General features: G+C 45.1%; 1 protein-coding gene across 1 annotated transcript in view; it reads left to right on the top strand.

The window, feature by feature from the left end:
* Window positions 1–24,709, top strand: part of ascc3 (activating signal cointegrator 1 complex subunit 3) — a gene marked incomplete at its 5' end in the record, with an annotated part of 152,707 nt that extends 127,998 nt beyond the window's left edge. Inside the window, 8 exons of the mRNA XM_083661237.1 lie at window positions 1,552–1,663; window positions 1,839–1,973; window positions 10,515–10,739; window positions 13,348–13,499; window positions 15,161–15,311; window positions 17,827–18,024; window positions 19,058–19,233; window positions 21,500–24,709. Of these exons, the coding sequence (XP_083517363.1) occupies window positions 1,552–1,663; window positions 1,839–1,973; window positions 10,515–10,739; window positions 13,348–13,499; window positions 15,161–15,311; window positions 17,827–18,024; window positions 19,058–19,233; window positions 21,500–21,671 (1,321 nt within the window). The 3' untranslated portion in view covers window positions 21,672–24,709. The remainder of the gene's footprint in view (window positions 1–1,551; window positions 1,664–1,838; window positions 1,974–10,514; window positions 10,740–13,347; window positions 13,500–15,160; window positions 15,312–17,826; window positions 18,025–19,057; window positions 19,234–21,499) is intronic.
* Window positions 24,710–26,370: the final 1,661 nt, after the last annotated feature.

Genomic DNA, 26,370 nt, shown 5'->3' with positions numbered 1-26,370 from the left:
ACCTTATTTGAAGCATCGCGCCAAAAACCCATTCAAAAATCCCATAGGTGAAAACAGTGAAGAACCAGGAGTGTTAGCATCCATGTTTTCCGGACTCATTCCTGCGGCTCTCTATTGTCCTTGGCGGTCGCTCTCCAAGTGCACTTCTAGTTTTTTTGTTTTGTTTGTTTCTTTGATATTCAGGAAGACGATTTATTCTCTTCAACCCAGCTGATGGAAACAAACCTAATTCAAAAGCCTCTCTCCCTCGCTTCTCTCGCTTCTGTTTGTTTCTTTTCTTTTATATCAAATCCCTTCTTAGCATCCGTGATCTGCAGCCCACCTACATCATATTTCTTCTTTCATTCATATTCTCGCAAACACACACACACACACACACACACACACACACACACGTACTGTACATGCGCAAATGTTTTGTGTCATTAATGGTTAATGAAGACCCCGGTAGTGGTGCCTCTCTCATGTGGTAACTCTTACACAGTAGAGCCGGGGCATGGAAGCCATTTTGGCCACTGGTTGTCGTGTTTCAGCCAATAATGGCCGAGCCTGGGAATCATTTGGCGATGATGAGCGCAGGCCGTTTTCCTCCCAGCTGCGGCTTTTATTCTTCAACACAACAAAGTCTATGGGAGTCTACAGTAGATTTAGTTTTAGTTTTTTTTGCTTTAGTTTTAGATGTTTACAGAAAGTGTATGAAACCCATGACTATGGTCATAGTCTGTCATTGTGTTACTTATGGATGGAGTTATAATGAAAATAAAGTATCCCCCTTTTTGCTGGGGACCCCCTAAAACCCCCTCAAGGACCCCTGGGGGGTTCCTGGACCCCACTCTGAGAACCACTGGTTTAGATGACTATTAGACCATAACAGAGTCAAACAAATGCAGAAGGGAAGGCGGCTGAGATCAGTGTGACACACACGCGTCTGACTCATGGCTCCGCACATCTCAAAACATGTCTGACTCATGGCTCCGCCCATCTTAAACATGTCCGACTCATGGCTCCGCCCTTCTTAAACATGTCTGACTCATGGCTCCGCCCATCTTAAACATGTCTGACTCATGGCTCCGCCCATCTTAAACATGTCTGACTCATGGCTCCGCCCATCTTAAACATGTCTGACTCATGGCTCCGCCCATCTTAAACATGTCTGACTCATGGCTCCGCCCATCTTAAACATGTCTGACTCATGGCTCCGCCCATCTTAAACATGTCTGACTCATGGCTCCGCCCATCTTAAACATGTCTGACTCATGGCTCCGCCCATCTTAAACATGTCTAGTGGTATTTACCTCCTATATCCGGAGGTAGACCGATAAAAGCAGCGTGATAAAAAAAAGTGTGCAAAAGACCAAATCATGTGGAGTTGGGGGGGTGGTCTATTTTGTTCTCCATCTCTGAACCTAACTGTTATTGTCTTGTGCTTATTTGAAAATGAAAATGACAGAAAGGAAAATGGCCATTCCGGTTTATTTTTTCCTCTTTTATTACATGAAGTGTTGCTTGGTCTTTTTCCATATTGACACACTTTGTCCCTCTGTCTTCCAGTTATTACAGCCTGGAAGATGTCAGCCAGGAGTCCATCAACAAATACCTGTCCGGCCTGGTGGAGAGGAGCCTGCGAGAGCTGCAGTGCTCCTACTGCATGGAGATACAGGAGGTGTGCGTGTGCGTGTGTGTGTGTGTGTGTGTGTGTGTGTGTGTGTGTGTGTGTGTGTGTGTGTGTAGTTGTCATGGCTAATGTTTAGTTCACTGTGTATTAGGGCTGGGCAATATAATCGATACGGCAATATATGGCGATATTTTATTTCCCGATACTGTATCCATTGTTGCAGGATGAGCGGACCATCGAGCCTCTGACGCACGGCCGCATCGCCTCCTACTACTACCTGAAGCACCAGACCGTGCGCATGTTTAAGGAGCGCATGAGAGGAACGCTGCCCGTCCAAGACCTGCTCTCCATCCTGACCGTGAGTCTGCTACCATGACCACAACAACCAAGCCATATCAATCTAGACTTGGCCCATATCCAAACTGGGCCACACTGGGCCAGGGTGCTGGATCAAAAAGGTTAACTTACAGTGAAAAAGAACGATCCGCACACCAAAAGAGCTCCCGTTGGGATTTTTTTATTTGCAAATCAGCGTGACGTTTCGGGGCCACACCGGCCCTTCCTCAGACGCTTTCTGAAGTGGCAGAGAGACGCCGTCGTAAATACCCGTATCAATACATCACATGACAGATCCAGGGGCGTTTCTACGGTGGGCCTGGGTAGGCACAGGCCCACCCACTTCTTGCCCTGGCCCACCCCAAAAAAAATAATAATAATAATTGGTTGTTTTCTAGAGGCAAACTTGCTGCTGCCTTGCTAGCTAATGGTTTTGTAGCTTAAAAACGCAGGGCACATCAACTCCAGAGTCTAATGCATGACGACTTCATGAGATCTAGGAATTTTGCACGCTTTCCGTGCAAAATTTCGTCATGCAATTGCCCCACCAATTTTATCCAGGCCCACCCAATTTTATCCAGGCCCACCCATAATTGAATTTCTGTCTACGCCCCTGGACAGATCACCAGGTGTTCAGCAATTAACAATTAGAAAAGAAGTTATATAAAAATTTACACACATAGGAAAGTATTCTAGACACAAATGTACAGATTCTAAAAGAATATATATATATAAACGAGCAGGACAACTATAGTTGCCCCCCACAAAGGGAGTAGTTTGTGGGCTCTGGTTTATTATAGTCAAGTAGAATTAATTTAGAAGAGGCCCAAAAACAAAAACATCCCTGGAGGGTCTGCAACCAAGCCATATCAATCTAGACTTGGCCCATATCCAACATTTGATAGCACAATATTATCCTGCCAAAATATTGTCATATATGATATTATCACAATGTTTTTTGTTGTTGTTTTGTAGCTTTTTTGACGCCATTTTTGTGTATTTTATTTCTTCCGTATTCCATCATCTTATCTTTGAAAAATCGAGGAAATATCGCAATATTCACGGAATATTCTGATACTGTATTCACAAAATATCGTAATATTTCATCATGAAGCCTAATTCAGTCTTATCTTGGGCTTTACACTGTTACTTCTGCGGTTTCTGCCTTCAGTATTTGGCTAGCTAGTGTTCCATCCAAGTGGGGTTTGTTTTTTAAAGGGATAGTTTGTATATTTTGATGTGTGGTTCTATGAGGTACAGAGAGCTCTACTTGCCTGATGTGGCTGGTCTCCATTTCTCCAAACTGGGACCACGCCAGCTGCATTATACTGCATGTAGTACACTGAATGTATGCAAGTACCTCATACAACCCCGCATCAAAAAATAGAAACTATCGCTTTAAGGTATCTAATCAGAAAAGCACATTTCAGGTAAAAATTTCCTCAATATCACCAAAGTGTTGGTTTATTCTCCCTTGAAGCGGTGCAGTGTTTTGCCAGGACAGAGATCATGGCATAAACAGTGATGGGAAGAACACATTTGTAGAATATGTAACAGTGTCTCTGCTGTCTCTCCCATGCATAATGTCAGAGGTTAAATTGGGATTTCAAATACAAATACACTGCCCACAAACTGAGTAATCCAATCAAAATGCCAGATCGGACTGCCCCCTTCGATGAGGAGGCGACCAGACCGACGAAATCGGACAAAATGCAAATGTGCTTAATGATTGTGATGAAAAAATGAATGGGCTGGGCCAGGCTAATACCTGAAGACACTTTCAAATTTTCTTGTGAATGTTTTTTTCTATCTCTCTCCCCACAGTCGGGGGTTTATTCCCCTCATCCCAGCTGATTGAAACATTCTTTTTTGTTTTGCTGTTGTTGCTGTTGTTGTTGCATCAATTCAAAAACTCCCAGAAAATGCACTTGACATTTAGATGGAACACAGCCATTGATGCGTTTTCTTCCTCTCTTGTTGGCCTAGTGCAGGTGATGGGCCTTGGCTGATAGAAGATACATGAGGGAACACACACACACACACACATACACACACACACACACACACTCACACACACACACACACTCACACACACACACACACACACACACACACACACACACACACACACACACACGTGCCTTACTCCCTCCCCTCAAATTAGCATGTGTTTATGGATGCCTCATTAACTCTCGTCAGCCTGGAGTCATTAGGACTCTCTCTCTCTTCTTCCTGTGCTGATTGGCCTCGTGCGCCCTGGCTGCCAGGTCCTCTGCGCCGATTGGGGGAATGGATGTTAAACACAGTGCCAGTGGTCTCACACCTCTCGTCCAAAAGATCAGCGATATAACCCCGCCCCCCACCACGTGACACCTAACCAGCCAGACATTCAGTTAAAAGAAGACTACTGCTGTGTGTGGGAGGAGGCCCAGAGGTTAGAGAAGAACTGGTTGAAAACTTCTTTTTATGTGATTGTTGCAATCAAAAATCCTGATTTTGCAGCAGCTTTTCTCAAAAATGGCGACGCAATTTGCAAAGTTTTATGTGATTTTTGTGACCCCCCCCCCCCCCCCCTCGCCAAACTACTTGCAAGGGTTATGCCATGGGTGCAGTTATGGAAATCGACGCAGCCCAGCATCTGCGTGCCCTCGCCTGCTCAACTGCGCACGCACCTCAGCCTGGAAGAATTGATGACATCACTAATGACATCACAACTGCTCGAGTGACATCACAAGACATCACAGTCGCTCCAGTGACATAATTGATGACATCACAATTCGGAGATATGTGACTGTGATGATAACGGTTGGATCGGCCCTCCAATTATAGAAGTAGAGAAGAGATGTCTTAAATACGATTTCAACGTCAAACACAGCAGTTGCGAGCACACTCCAAAAATAAAGTCAATCAAAGTGCAGGGCCAAGGTAGAACGTAAAAGGGAGATGCTGATGAAGGCTACCTGCTGAAACGCGTACGTTGTGCTGCTGTACCTATTTAGTATTAAACGCCTAAAGGACATTATTGAGTGCTGGCCTTTTCTCCCTTTTAAATGCGATTTAGCAAAGACTCAAGAGTTTTTTTTACAACCTGGACCTTATTTCCAGCATATGATTTTTAAGTCACCCTGACAAGTTCAGTTTGATATTATTTGATGAAATGATCATTTGTTTTGAACTGCGCCCTGAAAACGTGGCATGTGAAATGCTTGTATTTATGTCCTGTACAGTAAATATAAATAGCTTATTTTCCCGACACGCAGCTCATATGCTTATTATATCATAGAGAACAGGAAAATTAGCAATCTATTTACATTGGTGCCGCTGGCACCCTGCTCTGTTTGCTGTCCGTCATATTGGTAGATAGCAACTCTTGTCAGGGGGTGACTTAAAACCATATTTAAAAAAGTCATATTTAAAGCTGGAAATAAGTTCCAGGTTGTAAAAAAAAAACAGAATGCTCCTTTAAATTGACTCATAGAAGTTAATATAACTTTTATCAAGTTTATGAACAATGCATAACAAATTTGAAGCCGCTGCACCTTGGGCAAGGAAACACTGAAATGGGAAACATTATTGTACCGTATGGGAAGTCTTAAAGATATAAAGCTGCTGTAAAAAGCCATCCCCAAATATAGTTTCACACGGGGAGCCCGATTTTCCTTCATATCCCTCAGACCCTTTTTTTCGCCAGCATGGATGTGAAATAGGTCTTAAATTGCATTCATAATGGTCTTAAAAAGGTCTTAAATGTAACTTGTTGAAACCCGCAGAAACCCTGAGTTGAGTCTTCCTCCATGTGGGGGGGGGGGGGGGGGGGGGGGGGGGGGCTGAACTTGACTTAAATAATGATGGGAACATATGGGGGGGGGGGGCCACTGGGAGACAGTTAACCCCCCCCCCCCTCCCCCGGCAGGCTGCAGTACAATAGGCCAGTCACCCCCACACCCCCGGATACGCCCCCTCTGTTAGCTACAAAGCGCTGGCATGCTCCTTCATTTCCCCTTAATTGCTGCAGTGTGGCCACTAACGAGCAACACCCACACCTCCCCTCCTCTCTCCACCTCTTCTCTCCCTCTCTCTTTGTGTCTATTTCCTTCTTCTGTTTCTGCGTACATACAAACAAGTCAGACCTGCCTGAAATAGAAACACAGTCTAACACTTTAAGAAATGTGTCCACTTGCTGCGGTTTTGTATCATTGGTTTATTTACACTCCACACCAGTGGGGGGCGCATGGAGATTAAATAAGTCACTTTAACGCAGGGAACACAGAAATAACCACAACAAAAACCTCAGATCAGCAACAATTGTTGTGGTGAGAGCAAAGGCCCCTGGGTGAATCTGAGGATCGTGGCACTTTTCCACCACATAGTATCGCCTCTACTCTACTCTCTTTTGATAGTTGGTACCTGCACTGCAAATAGCCAACCAAACAAACAGCACTTCAGCACTAGACAAAACAAGCAGACTCACCAAATACCGGTAGGTAGACGCCAAGTTTCAAATACATGTCCAGTATAATTTACAAGGCACAACTGTAACATTACGCTACGTTAGCGTAAGTTGCCCACCGCTCCCGGTTAGACAGCGTCTCCAGCACGTTGCCTACAGGAATCCGTAGCATTAAACAATGCGGTATGCATACTTGAAACATGTCGGTTACAGCATGTGTAAATAAAATATAAAACTGTCTGACAGGAGGAGAAACTTCCGCCTGACTTCCTCCAAAACAACGTCATTACCGTAAGTGACTGAATTTAGTCAACATAAAAACATACAGTACAAACAAACCGTATTTATTCAAAAAAAACGCCCCGGTGGCAAAAAGAGGCAGGCGCTTATTATGCTCAACTTGGACCCCCGGCGGGAAATGGAAGACCGGCGGCAGCATGTAACAGAGGGGAGAGAGGCAGCATGAATGTGGAGTTGGTTATGATCTCTGTTTAAAGACCTTTATCTCCTGAATCCGTATGCAGACACACCGGCACTACAAGATCAATCATTGTGATTTCTACTCCCTATATCCCTTACCCCACCCCCTCAGCTCCTTCTTCAATCCCCAGCTTTTGAAACCCTGGCATCAGCCAGTGATGGATGCAGCCTTAACAGTCTGGGGCAGGCGGAGGAGGCAGTGACAGATGCCTGTTGATGGGCCTACATTAGGCCAAGTTGAACTGGAGTGAATTAGAGGAGAGGAGCCATGCGTGTCCGCGCATCTTCTCCATCTAACCACCACAAACAAGGCCAAACGCACAAAGAGGAGATTGATTTACCATCATCATTTTACTTACCCGTGACCTAATACATCTCCTATAGGGCCAATGGGAAAATGAAGGGAGGTGTTTTGTCATTCAGGATTTAGCATTCGCCGAAATGTAAGCCACTTCAAAGAGTTTCACGAAGAACGCTCATCTGTCGTTCGTGGAGTTTTTTATAAGTAGCTCGAGGTCTGCAGGTCAGCAGACCCAGGCAGAGGATTCTCCCCCTTCAGCCTTTTGTGCAGGGGAGGAACGCAGCTGTTACAGCATAGATGCTTGAAATGGAGAGCCAGGTTAAGCATACATATGAACCGAGGGATTTAGTCGGCCATTCATTTTTCCATAGACGTTTCGTAAAATGCTTATCCTACTGTATCCTATAATAAGAATGTTTCTGTGAATGAGTGAGTGAGTGAGTGAGTGAGCAGAATTGTGTTCGGCCACAGCTATGCCGTGTGATCTGGCTGAATCGGGAAGTGTAAAGAGCACGCCTGCGGGTGACGTAATGGAGACGGATTTTTTTATTAAGCAATTAGGGCCGATTAATTGCCATAATTACCTAATGATGTGATGTCACTCGAGCAATGATGACATTATTGTTGTTGTTCTTCTTCTTCTTTGGTGTTTTATGGTAGTTGGCATCCTTTATGTTGCATTACCATCTCCTTCTGGATTTATCCATCCACTGCTTCCCTACATTCTGTCCTTCTGGTCCTCGTAGGGTCTCTTCTTCTTCAAGATTCAAGATTTTTATTTTCACTCCGTGGTACAAGTATCACGTGTGAAATTCTTGTGCTGTGGACTCCGTTTACAACATAGTACAAATATAACAGGGCATATGAGTGCAAAAACAACAAGAGACACAACAAGCAATAAGGCAGTAGAGTGATAAGACAAGTCAGAGACAGTGGCATATTCACTGCACATAGGTGCACATGTCATGTGCATACTTTAGACGTGCTTAAACATTTTAAATTCGACGTATTTGACGTTCCTCTTCTTCTCTTTGTCTTACGGCGTTAGCATCCAGCTTATTGGTGCATTACTGCCACATTCTGCTCCCAGTATGGATCAGAAAATCGACTTGCAATCTAAATCCCTAACACACACTCACACACCTAAAGTACTTCATACCCTACAAAAGAAACTCCTAGGGGTCCACTAGTAAAAATAGTTTTACTTGTTCAAACCAAGCGATTCAAGCTATATTTAGAATTGGGAGAGACCATATAACATTTCACTCTGCTGAAAACTTAAAAAATACATTAAAGGAGAACTAACCTCCAAAACACTTTTTTTCAGCTTTTAACCAATATATATGACTTTGAGGGGTGATGTGTGAAGAATTCTGGTCAGAATTTCCACATTTGACACCAAACTGTTGCCATTTTACCATTTGTATCATTTTTCAGCAGCATAACTGGCATAAGCGCCCTCTACGGGTCGAACACTGCTTTTTTTTTTTCTCTCAAATGAATGGGAGATTAGGGGCACACTGACGTCACAGTGCCCCCAAAGACTATGGGATTTCAAGATAATTACTCCCCTACCCCCTCTGTACCCTTTCGGCTCCTCAGAACTCCAAGCCTATTCTTATTGAAGTTTGCTCTTAAAATACTGAACCAAACGTTGTCAAAGTTGGCACATGTCTTAATTATAGTTAGTTTCCCGCTGAATGTGTCACTACTTTATTAATATCTTACCTGAATAAGCTCGAATGATGATGTATATATTATCAGTCCGAGTTGGAAGCAGCTGTCTCCAGCCCAGAGGCATGCGGGAGAGAGTCGTACTGTAAACCTCATGCACTAGCTCCAAGCTCCGCGGGCGCGCGCAGCAGAGCAGAGCTCTCTGTGCTCTGAGAGTAGAGAGAGCAGTCTGATATTTCCGCAAACAAATATGGTCGCAGTTTAGCGCACATGTAAAATATAACGCTATACTACGACGTGACAACGTGACAAAGCTTCTCTAAACACATCGGCTACTATCATTTCCCTGCATCCCTCCTACTGAGATTATATCGGTAATGATTTTGGACAGACTGAATGCGCGGAGGAGGAGGAGGAAAGATCTGCAGCTGTGCCCTGAGAGACACTCGCCTCGCTCCGACTACTGTGCCTGTCTGTGAAAAGCGTCCTGTCCAGTCGCACCTTCGCAAACAGATGCAGGATTCCCTCAATCCTGTACCCAATCTCAGACTGTATTCTCTAAATCGCACACCAGCTATTTCTGTCTGTTTGTTTGTTGCTCCGTGAGGTTACAAGCGCCCCATGCATGCAGCAGGCTGTTTCGCCAGCCGGGGTCTGGCAGGAGGGAGGAGGCGCAGGCAGCCTGCACTGCGCTGAGAGGAAAAAACTTTTGCACAACTTTTAACAAGAATCACGAAAAGCCCCCAAACTAAAATGAAAAAGGGACTATATGGCAACTTGGACGAGGGAATGACGTAGAGAAATCTCGCATTGTGTTACCCCAGAACGGGGGGTTTGTCGTATTGTGCAGTGTGCTGCTGTAACGAGCCCATGCCACTTTGCTCTCGTAACGTAGTTTAACACACTGCCATAGAGTTACATGCAGAAAAATAATTAAATTTCTAGTTCGCCACTGAATTACCAAATTGATATAACTTTCAACCATTTTGAGCAAAGCTCTTTCCAAACAGGCCACCAGCGTTGGCTAGTTTGTTGATATTTATACAGATATGGCCCCTCTCAAATAAATTATTTTTGAGGCAATAGGCAAACTGTAATGGCGTCGATTTCCGAAAAAAAATCTGGACTTCAACACAGCCAAAGAGTCCAGTATAGACAAGAGCATATGTCATTTCTTGGTTTTTTCCATAGGTATTTTCAAATCACTGTTCTAATACATATCTAGGGGGTTAGTCCCCCTTTAACATGACATTGATATGACATTAAAAAAAGTTTTTCTTTTTAAGTTTTGGTCCGACTAGTGAAATGTTATATAGCCTCTCCTGTTTCTAAATATAACTGAATCACTTGGTTTGACCAGGTAAACCTATTTTTATAAGCATTTTACGAAATGTCTATGGGAAAATAAATGGCAGATGAAATCCCTTGGCTCGTATGCCTAAACTGGAAGTGGGTGTGACTTTGGCTCTGTATAGACTGTTTTCACGGAATTGTGTTGCTAATGGAACAGTTTGAAACCTAGCTCATTTCCTGTAGCAAACACTGCAACAAGAAGTAAGCTAGGGGGCGCAATTTAGAATGTTCATGTTGTCAAGTTAAAACCGTCTATAAGACTTTGGGTTGGGACTTCCTGTTCGACTTGTTGCTCTGTGTCTCAGGATGCAGAGGAGTACGCCGAGCTGCCCGTCAGACACAACGAGGACCAGCTCAACAGCCAGCTGGCTCAGCAGCTCCCCCTGCAGGTCAACCCCCACTCCTACGACAGCGCCCACACCAAGGCCCACCTACTGCTGCAGGCCTACTTCAGCCATGCCCCCCTGCCCTGCAGCGACTACACAACCGACACCAAGACCGTGCTCGACAACGCCCTGCGCATCTGCCAGGTAGGCTTCACTGGACAAGAACCTCAATATGTTTTATACCAAAGGAATGCTCGTGGCTTTATAGGTTGAGGCCATGTCTCGTCATAGACGCCGGTTTAGCTGGCTCAGCCTGGCTGGGGGCGTGGTCAGGGTGGGGTAAAAACCCCTGTTCTATCCATTCAGCAAAGTTAGAATTTAGCTGATAGCCCAGCCCAGGCAGACACTATCGGGGATTTAACCACCGCAGTAAACGCACATCTGAGCAGACGTCTTGTGTTCTGCTCTAGAACCCCCAAACATGTAGTTTAGAGCCGCAGCACCGTCTTTTGGTGAGTCAGGCCATGAGATATATGGGCGGTTTTACCCCACTCGCGCGCCAGCCGTTTAACATTTTGTGGGCGTTCCCAGACATGCGGACTGTCTCTATAGTGACTCGTTTTCAGTGTTGGGGTAGCGCATTACAAAGTAACGCATTATAAAGTAACGCATTACTGTATTCACATTACATTTGTCTGTAACGAGTAGTGTAAGCCCACGTTCACACCGAAGCAACGCTGAACCCACAAGTTTCATTTAACATTCTTGTTAACACATTGAGTGCCAGCGACGCCATATGGCGTCATTAGAAATTTACCGTACAGTGCCAGCGACGCCAAATGGCGTCAGTAACTCCAAATTGTTTTTTTGACGGGGGGGTGTCGATCTAAGCTTCTTACGTCGCCTCTAACAATATTGTAGCTATTGGAGGTCGATAACCTATTTTACAAACCCATTAGGTGGCGACAGCACTCTCCTGATCAGAGAAAAAGGAGCCAAACACACAGAAATAGTCACTGGGGAAAAGGAGGAAAATCGCATCGCATCCGTCCGTATGCATCGACGTGCAGAAGCACAACGAGCACAACGCCAGCTGTGCCCAGAGCAGCAGCATCCGCTGTCACAACTCGCACCTCCGTGTACGCTGCAACAGCACATTCGCATAATCAGCCTTATTATTCCGAACTGGAAGCATGCGAGCCCGTGACAAACACACGCGGAACCAAAAAGCTGGGTGTCGCGCACCATTCACTGTGTGTGCGCAGCAAACTCAGCAGAGACTGAGAGCCAACAGACACACCCAGGAGGCGTGTGCAGTTGAGGGGGGGGGGGGGGAGCACGCAGAGCAGGCAGAGCAGCATACACTTCACCCAGACAGACCCAGACATCAGAAAATTAGCTTCAGAGTCAGTGATGTGCTTGAAATGTTTAATTTCACAAAAGGCTCATTATCTCAGCTCGTAGAAAAAAAGGGATGTTTTTGCTTCAATCAAGCTATCTTCTCCGGCTCATAACTAAAGAACGGAAAATGGGATCAATAAACTTTTTTTTGCAGGTGATAGAAGAGAGTCTCATCGTTATTTGTGCGTGTTCAGTGTTTACATAGTAATTCTTAAAGAAATTATATGACTGTTTTAAAATGCATTGCAGCCTATGTGGCACAGCAAGCAACCTTTTGCCCAAGGGCCGTGGCACTCAAAGTGTTAACAGGCGAGGCCGTTCCCACCAGCCACGCGCATGTCTTGCTCAAGCCGCGCTGAAGCAATTGTTCAGGATTCAGTCCTATTTTCCAAGCGTGAAGCTGCCAGGCATGAAGTCAATGGAAGTTGTGGGCGGGGTCAAGGCGCGCCGAGCGAGGCGCTGAGGAGAAGAGAGTGCTTCTTGTGTGGCCGGTTAAGCGTGAGCTCAACTTCAGCATGGCTTTAGCTTCAGCTCTGCTTCTGTTAAGCGCCAGGTGTGAACAAAGTGTAAGGGCATTACGGTTTGTAAATCCAGTACTCACATTACAGTTATTAAATCACACACTAGGGCATTACTTGTGTTACATAAGTTCTTCAATTATCAGCAGGATCAGGGTTGAATCTGCAGGATTATGGAAAAATAGGGCGGGGAGGAGTGATGATTGGTTAGGTTTAGGCACGAGAGTGACGATTGGTTGGTTCAGGCCAATCAGATGCAGTCGTCCCTCCGGCCGATCCATTACAGCACCAAGTTCGAGGCAGATGATGGGGGGGGGGAGGGGAATGGCAGCGTGGTCTACAACTTTTGAGAGGTGGAGATATGACCATTACCTCACATCTCAGGCGATGTTGCGGAGTAACGCAAAAGTGATGTAACGATTAGTGTAACGGATTAATTTCTCAAGGGAGTTTACTTTTTTTAATTATGTGTAATATATAATTTTTGAGTAACGACTCGAAACGCTGCTCATTTGGAAGGGAATGGACATTCTCCTCTATTGTGGCCCTACCCTGTGATTTACCTTGAGATTAGTAGCCTGGTTAAAACCATCCTGATCCTCATCTCACATTCTGTTTCGCGAACCGCATCAACGCGGTTCGCGGTCTTAAAGGCATACACACACAAATGCTGCATCATTCAGGTATCAATGGGTTAAGCCAATCAGCTTTGGAACCAGTCAAATCCAAATCCACTCGGAAGAACGGCGAAAATGTATTTTCTGCCGATAAGCTCGCTGTTACACTCCCTGTTCTTGTTTAATTGCTGTTATTGGGTCTATTTCTGCAATAACGGCACTTACGGCTGTGTACCTATTATAGCTTTAATTTGATACCCACCCCCCTCTCTCCAGGCGATGCTGGACGTAGCCGCCAACGAGGGCTGGCTGGTGACTGCTCTCAGCATCTGTAACCTGGTGCAGATGATTGTCCAAGGCCGCTGGCTGCACCACTCCTCCTTACTGACTCTGCCACATATAGAACAAGAGCACCTCTACCTGTTCAGGTAAGCAAATGCCATCACTTCAGCGCAGGTACCATGTCTTGTCAACTCTAATAGGTGGCTGATCCGCCTCCCTGCTCTCCCAGCTGTGCTTGGAATCGGGCAAAATAGAGTAGGCCTACTGCAGGGATGATTTTGCTTTTGTAGGCGTACCCACTTCCTGGTTCTTACGTGTCAAAGTGAATGGGATTTTTGTATGGGAATTTCAGTTAAATGCCTGAAATAAGGTCTGTGGTTAACAAAAGTTTATGAAACAGCGAAGTTTGTGTTCAACAAGGTAATCTTCATAAATGAGGTCACTCTTTTATGACTTTTGAAGCATTTTCTGAAAATTGTGAGCGTAAATGCGTTTTTCTTTACACGTTCAGAAAACTTTTAAAAAGTGATGAGTGGTCCTCGTTTGTGAAGATTATCCTGCTGAACACAAATTTCCACTCCCATAATCTTGTATTGACCACAGACCTTATTCCATGCATTTCACCGAAATCCCCATTCTAAAATCCCATAGCATTTTCCCTTTGGCAACTGATGGCGTTATTGCCATCAGTTGATAAAACGTTTTCAAACTAAAAAATTAAATAATCTCATACACTTTATTGTGCTTCTATGCCATCATTTGCTACACCACCTTTCTTAGCATACAGTGGACTTGAGTAGATCCTGAAATCCCCCTATGTACTGAATCCAGAATCGATTTTGAATCGGGAATCATTTTGAATTGAAAATCCATTTTGAATCAGCAAACATCACTAAAGGTGCGTTCACACCGACCTATTAAAGTTGGTCGCTGGCGTCGAGTTTACATACAAAGTCAATGCAAACGAGCGATTGAGCATATATTCGCCTGGGAGAATAATCGCTGGGCGTCCGAGAGACAGAGCGATAGGGAGAAAATACGCTCGTCGCTCAAGATTAAATATTCCAACTCGAGCGAAAATACGCTGGCATCAGTCGCTCGCTGTTCAACACTGATTGGCTGCCGTGTGAGAGCGAGTCAAGGATCTCTCTGGCTTGGAACAAACCGCTGGTTTATTGTGTGGCAACAAACCGCATTGACAGGCTGACAGCTGACATGAAGTGAAGTCTGTACTACCGGTATGCAGCTCGCATTAGGAGCACGCTGATAGGCTTAGCTTGTAAACAATGACGGTGGCTCGTAGTGGACAAACAGCATGACATTGCGTAACGTTATATCCCCCACATGTCCGTCATTTCGTGTGCCTGTTGATGAGCGATTTAAACAGAGCGACAGAGCGATTCCAAAGGGTTGACTTGAGCGACAGAGCGAAAAATAAATATCTCGGTGTGAACGCTCCTTAAGGCTACTGTCAACAAACATAATGGTTACATTCAAACATCCTGACTATCCTCTACCTATCACACATGGGGGCACATGTGCACATACAAAGACAGGGGGCGCACTGAATGAGCATTGGAAGCAGTCTGGAGTAGTTTTCCCGCGCACACACACATCTGGATTTCCAAGCCCGTCTCCTGCAGCGAGGAATCGTTTTCTGCAAACTCAATAAAAATGCTAAGAGAGGGATGAGGCAGGAAGCGCAGGGATGCGCGGGGTGGATTTGCTGAGGAGGCGGAGTCACATGACCAAGCGTCCCCTCCCCTCCCCCCACCACCACCTTTACATCTTTCATATCTCTCCATAGGAAATGGTCCGGCGGGAAGGGGAGGGGCGGAGCAGGCTCCTCCCACAGGCCGATCGAAGGGCTTCCCGAGCTGATGGCGGCCTGCGAGGGGAGGGAGAGCACGTTTGCCGCCATCGTCGGACAGGAGCTCCAATCCACTCAGGTTTCCCAGGTAACGTTACGCACATGACGGCACCAACGGCACATCTATGTGTGTACTCTGTTGACGGTTTCGTTCACTACAGGGGATACACCAAAAATGTTTGTCAGCCCCTTTTCTTAGGGCGTCTTCATACAACTCATTGACTCACTCACTATTCCCCATAGTTGGTCATCTTATACCATATTACAAATCACAACTTCCTGCCTAGAAATGCTATCTATATACTGTAGGTTGATTCCTTGCATTTCATACACAGCCATAGTTTACATTTGCTGTTCACTAGAAATCGCAGTGCATTGTTGGTATTTACAGTGGATTATATAGTGAATCAAATGAACAGTTGTGAATTCAGACGCTAGTACAAAAATGGTGAAGACACTATTTCTGTAGTAGGGAGCAGTTACGAACAGGGCTACGGGTTATTCCCACATCATCTGTGTGTGTGTGTGTGTGTGTGTGTGTGTGTGTGTGTGTGTGTGTGTGTCTCTGTCTGTCTGTCTGTCTGTCTGTGTGTGTCTGTGTGTGTCTGTGTGTGTGTGTGTGTGTGTGTGTGTCTGTCTGTCTGTCTGTCTGTCTGTGTCTGTCTGTCTGTGTGTGCGCGCGTGTGTGTGTGTGTGTCTGTCTGTCTGTCTGTCTGTGTGTGTCTGTGTCTGTCTGTCTGTGTGTGCGCGCGGGTGTGTGTGTGTGTGTGTGTGTCTGTCTGTGTGTGTCTGTGTGTGTGTACGTGCGTGCTCGTGCGTGCTCCCAGATACCTCCAGGATCCTCAATTACAGCTCCATTGACGGGTTTCCAGCTCCAATCTAAGTGCTAATTACAGCAGTAATGAGAGTGTCCAGGCACCGCGGCCAGCCCCTCGGCCAATCAGTGTCCCCTCTCTCCTCCCCCCGACCCCTGTTTCCCCCGCGGCCTCAGCCAATCAGTGTCCCCGCTCTCCTCCCCGCCCCCTGGCCCCCCGCGACACGGCGGCCTCTGTAATTAAATAATTAGATGTGCAGCAGCGTTCCTGTCTGACTCGCTCGGGGAGAGTAATCCTCACATTAATAGCTTTTGCTGGGTGAATCTCCCCGTCCCAATACACTACTGTGTGTGTGCGCGCGCGCACACACACACACACACACACACACACACACACACACACACACACACACACACACACACCCACACCCTAGCACCTGTGTTTTTTCTTGCCTGTGGGTCACTTGTCTGTGGGTCACAACTCCAGCGCCCACAGCGTCCCAGGCGAGAATTGAACTCAGGACCTTCTAGCTGTGAGGCGACAGCGCTACCGACTGCGCCACCGTACCACCAAAGGCTTATACCAGTGATATTCAACTTGCGGTCCGGGGGCCAGATGCGGCCCTCGATAGAGTGTAGAGTGGCCCCCCAACCATTTTCTAATTCACAATGAAAAAGTAATGTTTGACTGAGCTCCAGCTAAATTGTCCAATATGGCCATGTGCTCGCCGCCCAGGCACTTACAGTATACCTGGTATGAACTTAACTAACTTCAATTAACCTTAACTAACTATCCTGTGTGCACACAATTGTGAGACTAAACTCCGGCTGACACCCTAAAAACCTACAATCCGCTACAGAAAAATGTATATTAATATTTGTTTATTAACTGGCCCCTGGCCTCCTGTCATTTTGCAAAAGTGGCCCCTGGGCAAAGCAAGTTGAGTATCCCTGGCTTATACCTTGTTCCACTGCAACATCATGGCTGCAGTGCAGACTCACTCATGCCCAGTGTTGGGGGTAACTCATTACAAAAGTAACATATTACATGTAATATATGACTTTTAGCAGTAACTCAGTAATATAACTTATTACTTATAGGATTTCAGTAATATATACCAGTTACTTTCTCAAGTAACTCAAGTTACAAATTGAGTTACATTTTATTAAATCAAAGCACATATTTAAAAAAGATACAATCATTTCCTAATCAAACTGTGTGTTTCTATGGAAATAACCACTATAGATGACAATAACAAAGTAAAAGAATAACATTTTGAATTTTGGATTGTTTACACTGACTTCAGAATCAGAATCAGAATCAGAATCAGAAAGACTTTAATGATCCCCGGGGGGAAATTGGGACAAGTTACAGTAGCTCGCTCACAGAACATCAAGGTGGTTGAAATTATTTTTCAGGATGGTTCCGGGGCGGCAATGTCATTCTGCTGCTGCTGTTGTTTTGGTCAAAGTAATGCAAAAGTAGTGTAATAAGTAACAAGTTACTCTACACAGAATAATTCAAATCAAAGTAACTAGTAATATGTAGTATATTACATTTTGAAAGTAACTTGCCCAACACTGCTCATGCCTATATATAATATGGCAGAAATGTTCATCCAGAAGCCACAATATTGTTATAAATATCAACAAGCAGCCAACAGATATGAAAGCTGGTGGGCTTTATGGAAAGAGCACGACTCAGATCAGTTGGTGTAATGGTATAATAGCTAGGCGGTGGAAATGTGCTGTTACAGTAGCAGTAACTCTCTCTCCCTGTCCCCCCCAGGCATGGGCGTTCCTCAGCCACCTCCCAGTGCTGGAGGTGCGGCTGAGTGTGAAGGGCTGGTGGGAGGACAGCCAGGAGCAGACAGAGCGCCACCTGCCTGCAGCGGGAGGAGGGGGGAGAAACTGGCTGGACGTTCACGCCGACCAGGAGTACGTCCTCCAGGTCTCACTGAGACGTATCAACATGGGCCAGCAGAGAGTCAGTACACACACACACACACACACACACACACACACACACACACACACACACACACATACATGTTGACATGTCATACATATAGTAGATCACTTAAAGAGCTTGGTGCAGGTTGAATTTGTTTATGAATTTACATGTTGAGCTCATGATTAGTATGAAAATACCAGAGCCGTTTAATAGAAGAGTTCCGACATCTTCATTCACTCCAATGGACCAGTTTTTTACTCTCAAGAGTTCCAGGAAGTAAGGTCCTGGATTAAGCAGCACTGTCGAGTTGCAGCAAAATAGACAGTTTGTGTTATACTCTGAAAGGGTTTCCCCCCCCCTTGAATCAAATTGTACATTATCAGCTTTATTTTAGCATGCAAAAGTAGCGCGAGACCCATTCCTGGCTGTTCATTGGCTAATGAGTCTCGCATTTTGGTCCTCCGCTGACGCCACTCTCTCTCTAGAGGACACTAGAAAATAATAATCATATAAATATATATGTATATACAGTATATATGTATGTGTGTGTATATATATATATATATATATATATATATATATACATCCCTAGTGAAAAACATTTATGTGATTTTGTATGTGCTTGTGACATGTGAGAAGGGCTTTTTTATATCAACGGTAAAAAATAAATCCTGTCATCCTGGCTGTCATCCTATGGCCGGTCCTGGGCTTCCTGTGGTGGCCAGGGGAATATCTGGTCTTTGTCAAGTGTTTGATATTTGAGGGATCATTGCAACAAAACAAAAAATTATATAATGTGTATATATAATATAAGAATATCGGCAGATATATCGATATTGGAATTTTTTTACTCCCATCGGCCTCAAAAATCCAGTATCGGTCGCGCTCTAATTATTTCATTAAAGTAAGTTAACATAATTGACAAGTGGCTGTTTTGATCATAGATGCACTGTTTATCTCTCTACCTACAATACAGATGGAGGAATTTGTGTCTAACAGTAAAAGATCTTCTCAGATTTGGGTCCAAGAGACAAAATGTCACCAGCTGTTGTCCTTGTTATTTCAGAGGAAGCAGGACAGCAAAGCACAGGCTCCCAGGTTCCCTAAGCAGAAGGAGGAAGGTTGGATCCTGGTGCTGGGCGAGGTGGAGCGCCAAGAGCTGCTGGCCATCAAACGGGTCAGCTACGTCCGCAACCACACGGCCACGTCCGTCGCCTTCTACACGCCCGAGAAGACTGCAAAGTAAGCCACCGCTGTCGCACAAGGTCCCTACTGGTCGTGGCGTTCCTGGGGTATCATGGAATTTTTACCGGGGTTTTGTTCCAGAGAGGGAACGTCTGTGAATTTGGAAGTGCTGATTGTACATGTAAGAAAGAGGTTTGTTTTGAACAAAAAAATAGGGTATATACTATACATAAAAGTTCACTCCCATCGTGTTTCATCCGTAATGCACAGAGCTTGTGGTAGTTTGGGTCGATCAGTCGGACAATGAATTGTGAATAAAAGTTGAGTCGTAAATCAAGTTGTGGTGAGAAACCTCCCTCTCAACAAGACCACTGAAAACATCTTGTTTATTCCTCTGGATCCAAGTGATCTCATATTCCAGCTAAGATGCTAGTGGGGTGTTTTTGCATACTTTTATGTATCGAAACAGTCGAAGGTCATTTTCCCACTGTGTTCAATAGAGAGCCGCAGGAACGAGTCCGGAAATCATCGATGCTAACAGTCCTGGTTCTTCACTGTTTTCGCCTATGGGAGTTTTGAATGGGTTTTTGGCGCGATGCTTCTAATAATCTCTCTGGGCAACGCTGGCTTAATCAAACGCAAACCAGTGTTTAGTAATATCACCTTCACACACGAGGACCACTTTTATGAGTTTTGAAGCTTTTACGTGCCGTTAAAAGGGCGGCTAGCTAGCAAACGGCTAAATGAGACTACACTGTTGGAGTCGATGGGGATATATACGTCAATAACGTCACCACTTCAAAGGACGAACACGGAAATTCTCTTTCCCTCACCTGGTTCAGCCCGGGGTAATCAGTGCACACATCAACAACAGTCCAGGTTGAGCACTGACGTGACGTGGAAGCCTATGCGACAGTGTGTAGTTTGGATTAGCTTAGCTCGAGCTTTTTACTTCTAGGGCTTGCATTTACGCTACAAAACTCATGAAAGTGGTCCTCATGTGTGAAGATTATCCGACTGAACTCTGGTTCGCGTTTGATTAATCTTGCGTTGCCCAGAGACCTTATTTGAAGCATCGCGGCAAAAACCCATTCAAAAATCCCATAGACAGAAACAGTGAAGAACCAGAAAGTCCGGGACTTCCGCGTTCTGACTACAAAAATACGTCATCCCTGCGGCTCTCTATAGTGGTGTGTTAGGGTTCTTTCTCACTAGGAACGATTTCGTTCCATTCCGTTCCGTTCCGCGCCCGGGCACGATTCACCCCCCCCCCCCCTTCCCTCTCCCCTGCTGGTCAGCTTTCACATTACAACATTTCTTCCGCACTCAGGAATGGAACAGAGTAGCTACACTTGCGTCATCAACTACGGCTGGAGTGTATCCTCGCCCGTGTGTTGTCTATGTGGTTCAGAACAGTTGGCGTTCACATTCACAAGTGTTCTGTTCCCGGGCACGCCAAAGTGTTCCCCAGACCACCTTTTCAAGTGGATCCTGTCACGGTTCCCCGTTGCGTACTCGTGCACGGAACGGAATGGACCGGAACGTTCACACTCATCAAATGTTCCAAAACTTGGGTCAATTTGGGGACAAGTGTGCTCAGGAACGCTACCGGGGCGCCACTGAGAAAGCACCCTTAAGCCCCTTTTAGACTGGCCAAAAATCCCACTAATATCCACAAACTAGTGGCATTTTCTTCAGTCTAAAAGTTTCCAAGCCGGGCCGTTTAGCTGATAGAGCGACCCTGCAAGTGAGGTGGGTTTTTACGTTTTTACGCTGCGGCTCTGCTCCGGCTGGCGGTATAAATCTTGGCGGTGGTCCAACCCGTGATTTTCCGGGAACCCGGAGTGCATTGCTGAATTCCGGACACAGCCATAGTTATAGTGCCAGAAACAGAGGTAGGCAACAGCACTCGAATTAGAGTAAATCTTGAGTTTTTTTATTAAGGGCAAAACAGACGCGTTTCAGCCTTAGGCCATCATCAGTGTACATCAGAACATCGAGAAATCCCCAGTCGCTCGTCACTTGAACTCTGTTGGACACGATGTCAGCTCTCTTAAATTTCAAGGTATAGAAATGATTCAGCCTCTCAGAAGAGGTGGAGACAGAGATAAACTCTTACTCCAAAGGGAAGCTTATTACATCCACACCTTACAAACTGAGAGCCCTAGAGGCCTTAATGAAGAATTGCTATTAGGTTGCTTCTTGTAATGTTATGTCTCAACTCCCTGAGAAATTTGTCCCATTGATTGGCGAAAATACCTATTTTAACTCTGTGGTCGGCAGGCTTCTGAGACGTGTCCTGTGTTGTGTGTTGTGCTTCCAGGTGCATCTACACTCTGTACCTGATGAGCGACAGCTACCTGGGCCTGGACCAGCAGTACGACCTCCACCTCAACGTGACGCCCGCCAGCATCGCCGCCCAGGTCAACACCGAGGTGTCCGACGCCACGGGCCGCCCGGACGCCAGGGGGGGCCGCCCGGCCTCCTCCCAGTGACACCCCACCACAGACACCACCACGCCTCCTCCCAGTGACACCCCACCACAGACACCACCACGCCTCCTCCCAGTGACACCCCACCACAGACACCACAGCCAGGCACCTAAACCTGTTCAGGAGGAGATGAGTCGAGTGCATCTACAACGCAATGAGTCAAATTAAAGGGAAAGTCCTGCCTCAGATCCGATCAGACCGAGATATCAGTCTGTTAGATATCAACCTGTTAGATATCAACCTGTTAGATATCAATCAGGCTGTTAGATATCAGCCTGTTAGGCTACGTTCACACTGCAAACCTTAGTGCTCAATTCAGATTTTTTTTAATGTATGGCTGTTCACACTGTCTTTTTAAAAGTGGTCAATATCAGATTCCAGTGTGAACTGGGGACAGTCCTGAAGTGACCCACATGCGGCCGACAGCTGGGTTTATGACCCAAAACGCGGTCAAGCTCATTGTAAAACGGGCAGGTGATCTGACCACGACTGCTTCGTTGGTTCGAGTCTTTAGCTTCTTTGAGCTTAGTGTTAAGGCTCTTAGCTTTTCTCTGACACTGCTGCCACGTTCCTCTGTGGCCCCGTTTGGCCATTTCTTTCCATGTGCTTTCGAAGCACAGACTGGTTTACGATACAAGCCAGCCCTCAAGTTTTGCTTGCACAGAACTGTCACCCCAAATACTTTAGAGTATGAGGTCTAAAACCTCCACTGGCTAGTTCCATTGCAGCTGTCGTCCATGTTTGTAATCACTGAATGACTGACTGCCCCCTGGCCCTCCCGCCAACAAAGAATTGTGACAAATCTCGATCTAGAGTGACGTAAAAGTCTCATGAAGACTGATACAGGTCTGTTCACACTGAGGTCGCATTCCCAAAGATCGGATCTGAATCTGATTTAGATCCATTATGAAAGTGGCCCAGGTCAGATTTGAAAAGATCTGATTCCACAGGATTTGTGCTGTTTACACAGTCATGATGAAATAAACAGACCTGAGTCACTTCTGGGGTGGGGGGTCAGATTTGGGCCACTTTTTCCTACAGCGTGGACCTATAGCCTTAGATATCATTCTGCATTCCAGGAGTCATTTTGTGATGAAGTGTTCTCGTTGACTTTCCCTCAAACCTGCCTCGTCTACTCCTACTTCACTCAGCGACTTGCACCACTTGTGCTCAAACGCCTTGCGGCTGAAATGCATTCTGGACTGTTGAGGCTGCCGGTAGAGAGCTCTGTCTGCCTCTTCACACCAAAACTAGACATTTCCTGCTGGAAACATCTCACCGTGACATCACGTCACCTACGATTGGCCAGTAGTCAATAGAAATAAGAAAAATACACCACAGAAACAACAAAGTGGACCTAGAAATGCATTGTTAGTAGCTGTTTTTGAATGGTGTTGTTAACGTGTTTTACGTGGATTTTCCTTCAAATAGACAGCTTATAAAGTCATGTATTTCTCACTCCTGGATCAGACGCCTGTTTTCAAGGGAGGGGAAAAAAGAGTCTTTATTGACTTGATTGGGAATTGAGTGAGATTCTTTATTGAGACGACGTCGATGTGAAGAAGAGGGAACATAAAGCCTGATGGTTTTGCAGGGAGGGGTTTGTTTCGCTGTGTCGAATGGGGAAAAGCTGTTTATTGAAGCTTTTCTGGAGTGGATTTCAGTGCAGGTGTGTGAAACATGCCTCCCCACCGTGGGGGCTTCGCTCGGGATCGCCAAACTGTCACATCTGTTTGGTGGAAATAAATCTCACCCCCCCTCCCTCTCCCGCGTTACTCAGAAGAGTCCTCCGTCGAACACTGCTCCCCCGAAGCTGATCACACTGCCACGGTCCCGCCCGCTGACGTAGTTACAGCAATGTGATCAAACAGTTATGTTCGCTTTTGGTTTAGATATTCTATTTTTGGGAGAGACACTTGCCAAAGGAGTGTATTGAAACAAGACATATAAAGACAAAAGTCAGCCTATTTTGTTTTACTTTCGACTTAATTTAGTTGTATCTTCTACCTTTAGGCCTATAAAGGTTTGTTTTGAGAGAAAACTGAAATTCATGAGAACGGAAAGCTTCAAGTTTAGAAATTTTGAAATGTTTATTATGCAATCTAATTGCAATCCTTTGAGTTTATAGTTGAGCTTCCTAATAAATGCATCAGTTGCCTTGAAAGACATGATCCTGATTCATATCCACTTGTTGTCTCCCTACATGATGTCCACATCTATAATAATCTTTAAACACTCTGGACCAGTGATACTCAACCCGAGGCTCAAAAGCCACATGCGGCTCCTTTATGGGTAGTTGTGGCTCTTTTAAGTCCTACTTAAAAAAAAGATAAAGGGACGAAAGGGACTTTTTTGGGTTGTCGCTCTTTTTTTTTTTATGTGGCTCCTGGGTAAGGCAATAGGTTGTGTACCACTGCATGGATGTAAGATATTTTCTTTACAGATGAATCCCCAACTTTTGCCTCCACAAGTAAACAGCTATATACTAGTAGATACTAGAGGTTAGACCGATATGGGTTTTTGAAGGCTGATACTGATACCGATATTTTCTGAGATATTGAGCAGTACCAAAGATTTGACATACCGACTCACTAAACTGTTCTTAAAACTTTCTGACTGTAAGATTTTTCATGCCAAAATGTTTTCAGTGTTGTGTTTCCCTGTGGATTTTTTATGAGAAGGCGTTGAGAGATCAAGGAACACTAAAAACTCCAGAAATCAGTGTTGTGGGTTTATTAGCTGCTTTAGATGGAGAAACTGATATATTAGGCCTTTATTTAATCATTAATTTACAAAGACTTCGAACGAATGAATCAATCAAATGTGTAAGAATATCACATATCATGCAACTATGGTCACTGGCATGTGTAGAATACTTGCTCTCCACTCTACCAAAGCCACGTCCTCTAACAATAGGCTGGACCAGAGTGATTTCAAGAGTGGCACCAACGGAAGTCCAAAATGTGTGATCGTCACGTGGCTCATGTAGCTCTAGTGTGTGCGGGGGAATACTTCCAGGAAATATGTTTGAATGCATAAAATAAAGCTGATTATATGCAATTTGATTCTATAAACCTCTTATCCTTTCAAAGTACAACACAAACGGTCCAACTCGACAGTGCTGCTTAATCCAGAACCTTTTGCGAGGTTAAAAAAAAAGGTCCACTGGAGTGAATGGAGCTGATGCAACTCATATCTCTATTATCTGGGCGGCACATGCTGGGTGGTTCTGCCGGTTAATTGTGGTACCAAGCCTGGTCCGCGGTGATCGGACCGGGTTCAGTGCCACAACTGCCTGCAGACTTAACCGTTTGGAGTATTTTCGGTGGCCATATCCTCCACAGATGCCGTCTGTTTACCAGAAAATTTGAAGAAAAGGTTAAGCCTCTCTCACCACGGGCTGGATCCCATTACCGGGCGCTCCGCACCGACTCAGACACCACCAGAGAGAGAGAGAGAGAGCGCTGGTGCTGTATGCCCGCTCTGCCACATGCTCTCTCGCTCCCCTCATGAGTTGGTAATGGGCAGTAGCCTGGAACGTAAGCCGGCTTTGCATTGGCACATATTGCTGTAAAAATGGTAACACACATTATAAATAATAAGGCTAGGCAACTCATAAGGAATTGTAGTGTACATAATAGGCCTGCAGGGGTGCCCAAACCTTTTTAGGATGAGCGCTACTTACAAAAAATAAACATAGTCGTGAACTACTTCTTTCCCCCTTGTCACGCCAAGTACATATTTAGCACATTTTAACAGTATTAATGTATATTATTTATTTAACATGATTTAATAGTGTTAAATACTGTAGATATTGAATTTGCTATACATGAGTGCTTTACTTTATGCATAAAAAAAAATATTTTGGATTTCTTTGGCGAGCTACTTATTGATGGCCCGAGATCTACCGGTAGATCATGATCTACCTATAGAGAGGCAAAGTGACCGCCTACTTCCTGTTTCAGCACTTTACCAGAGATTTCCAACCGCCATTTATTTTCCCATGGACATTTCGTAAAATGCTTATTAAAATAGTTTTACTTCGTCAAACCAAACCGTTCAGCTATATTTAGAATTGGGAGAGACCATAGAACATTTCACTCTGACCAAAAGTTAAAATGACAACACCGAAAAAAATATTTTCTTTAAATCCGCGATTGTTTAACGTTTTGGTCTGAGTTAAATGTTATGTGGTCTCTCCTGTTTCTAAATACATCTGAACAGTTTGGTTTGACAAAGTAAAACTATTTTTATAAGGATTTTACGAAATGTCTATGGGAAAATAAATGGCGGATGAAAATCTCTGGTGCAGTGCTGAAGCAGGAAGTGACGTTCCACTTTGGCTCTCTGTTGGGCACACCTGGGTTACAGTATCCTGTATGTAGGCCTGTCTTCTTTCTTTTTTTACAATATATGTATTGAGTTTTGGCATACAAACATGCTGTATATAGGCCTATCTGATAGGCAAGATTTAAAAAATAATTGGCTCTGTGGAAATTTGTGTGTCCATCCATCCATCCATCTTCAACCGCTTATCCGAGGTGAGGTCGGGTCGCGGAGGTAGCAGTTCCAGCAGGAGACCCCAAACTTCCCTTTCCCTGGCCACATTAGCCAGCTATGATTGGGGGATCCACGAGGCGTTCCCAGACCAGCGTGGAGATCTCTGATCTCTCCACCTAGCCCTTGGCCTGCCCCGTGCTCT

This window comes from Poromitra crassiceps (assembly GCF_964638095.1).
Source record: "Poromitra crassiceps genome assembly, chromosome: 26".
Taxonomy (NCBI): Eukaryota; Metazoa; Chordata; class Actinopteri; order Beryciformes; family Melamphaidae; genus Poromitra; species Poromitra crassiceps.
Note: the sequence above shows the minus strand (reverse complement) of the source record. Positions and strands in the feature narration are given on the sequence as shown.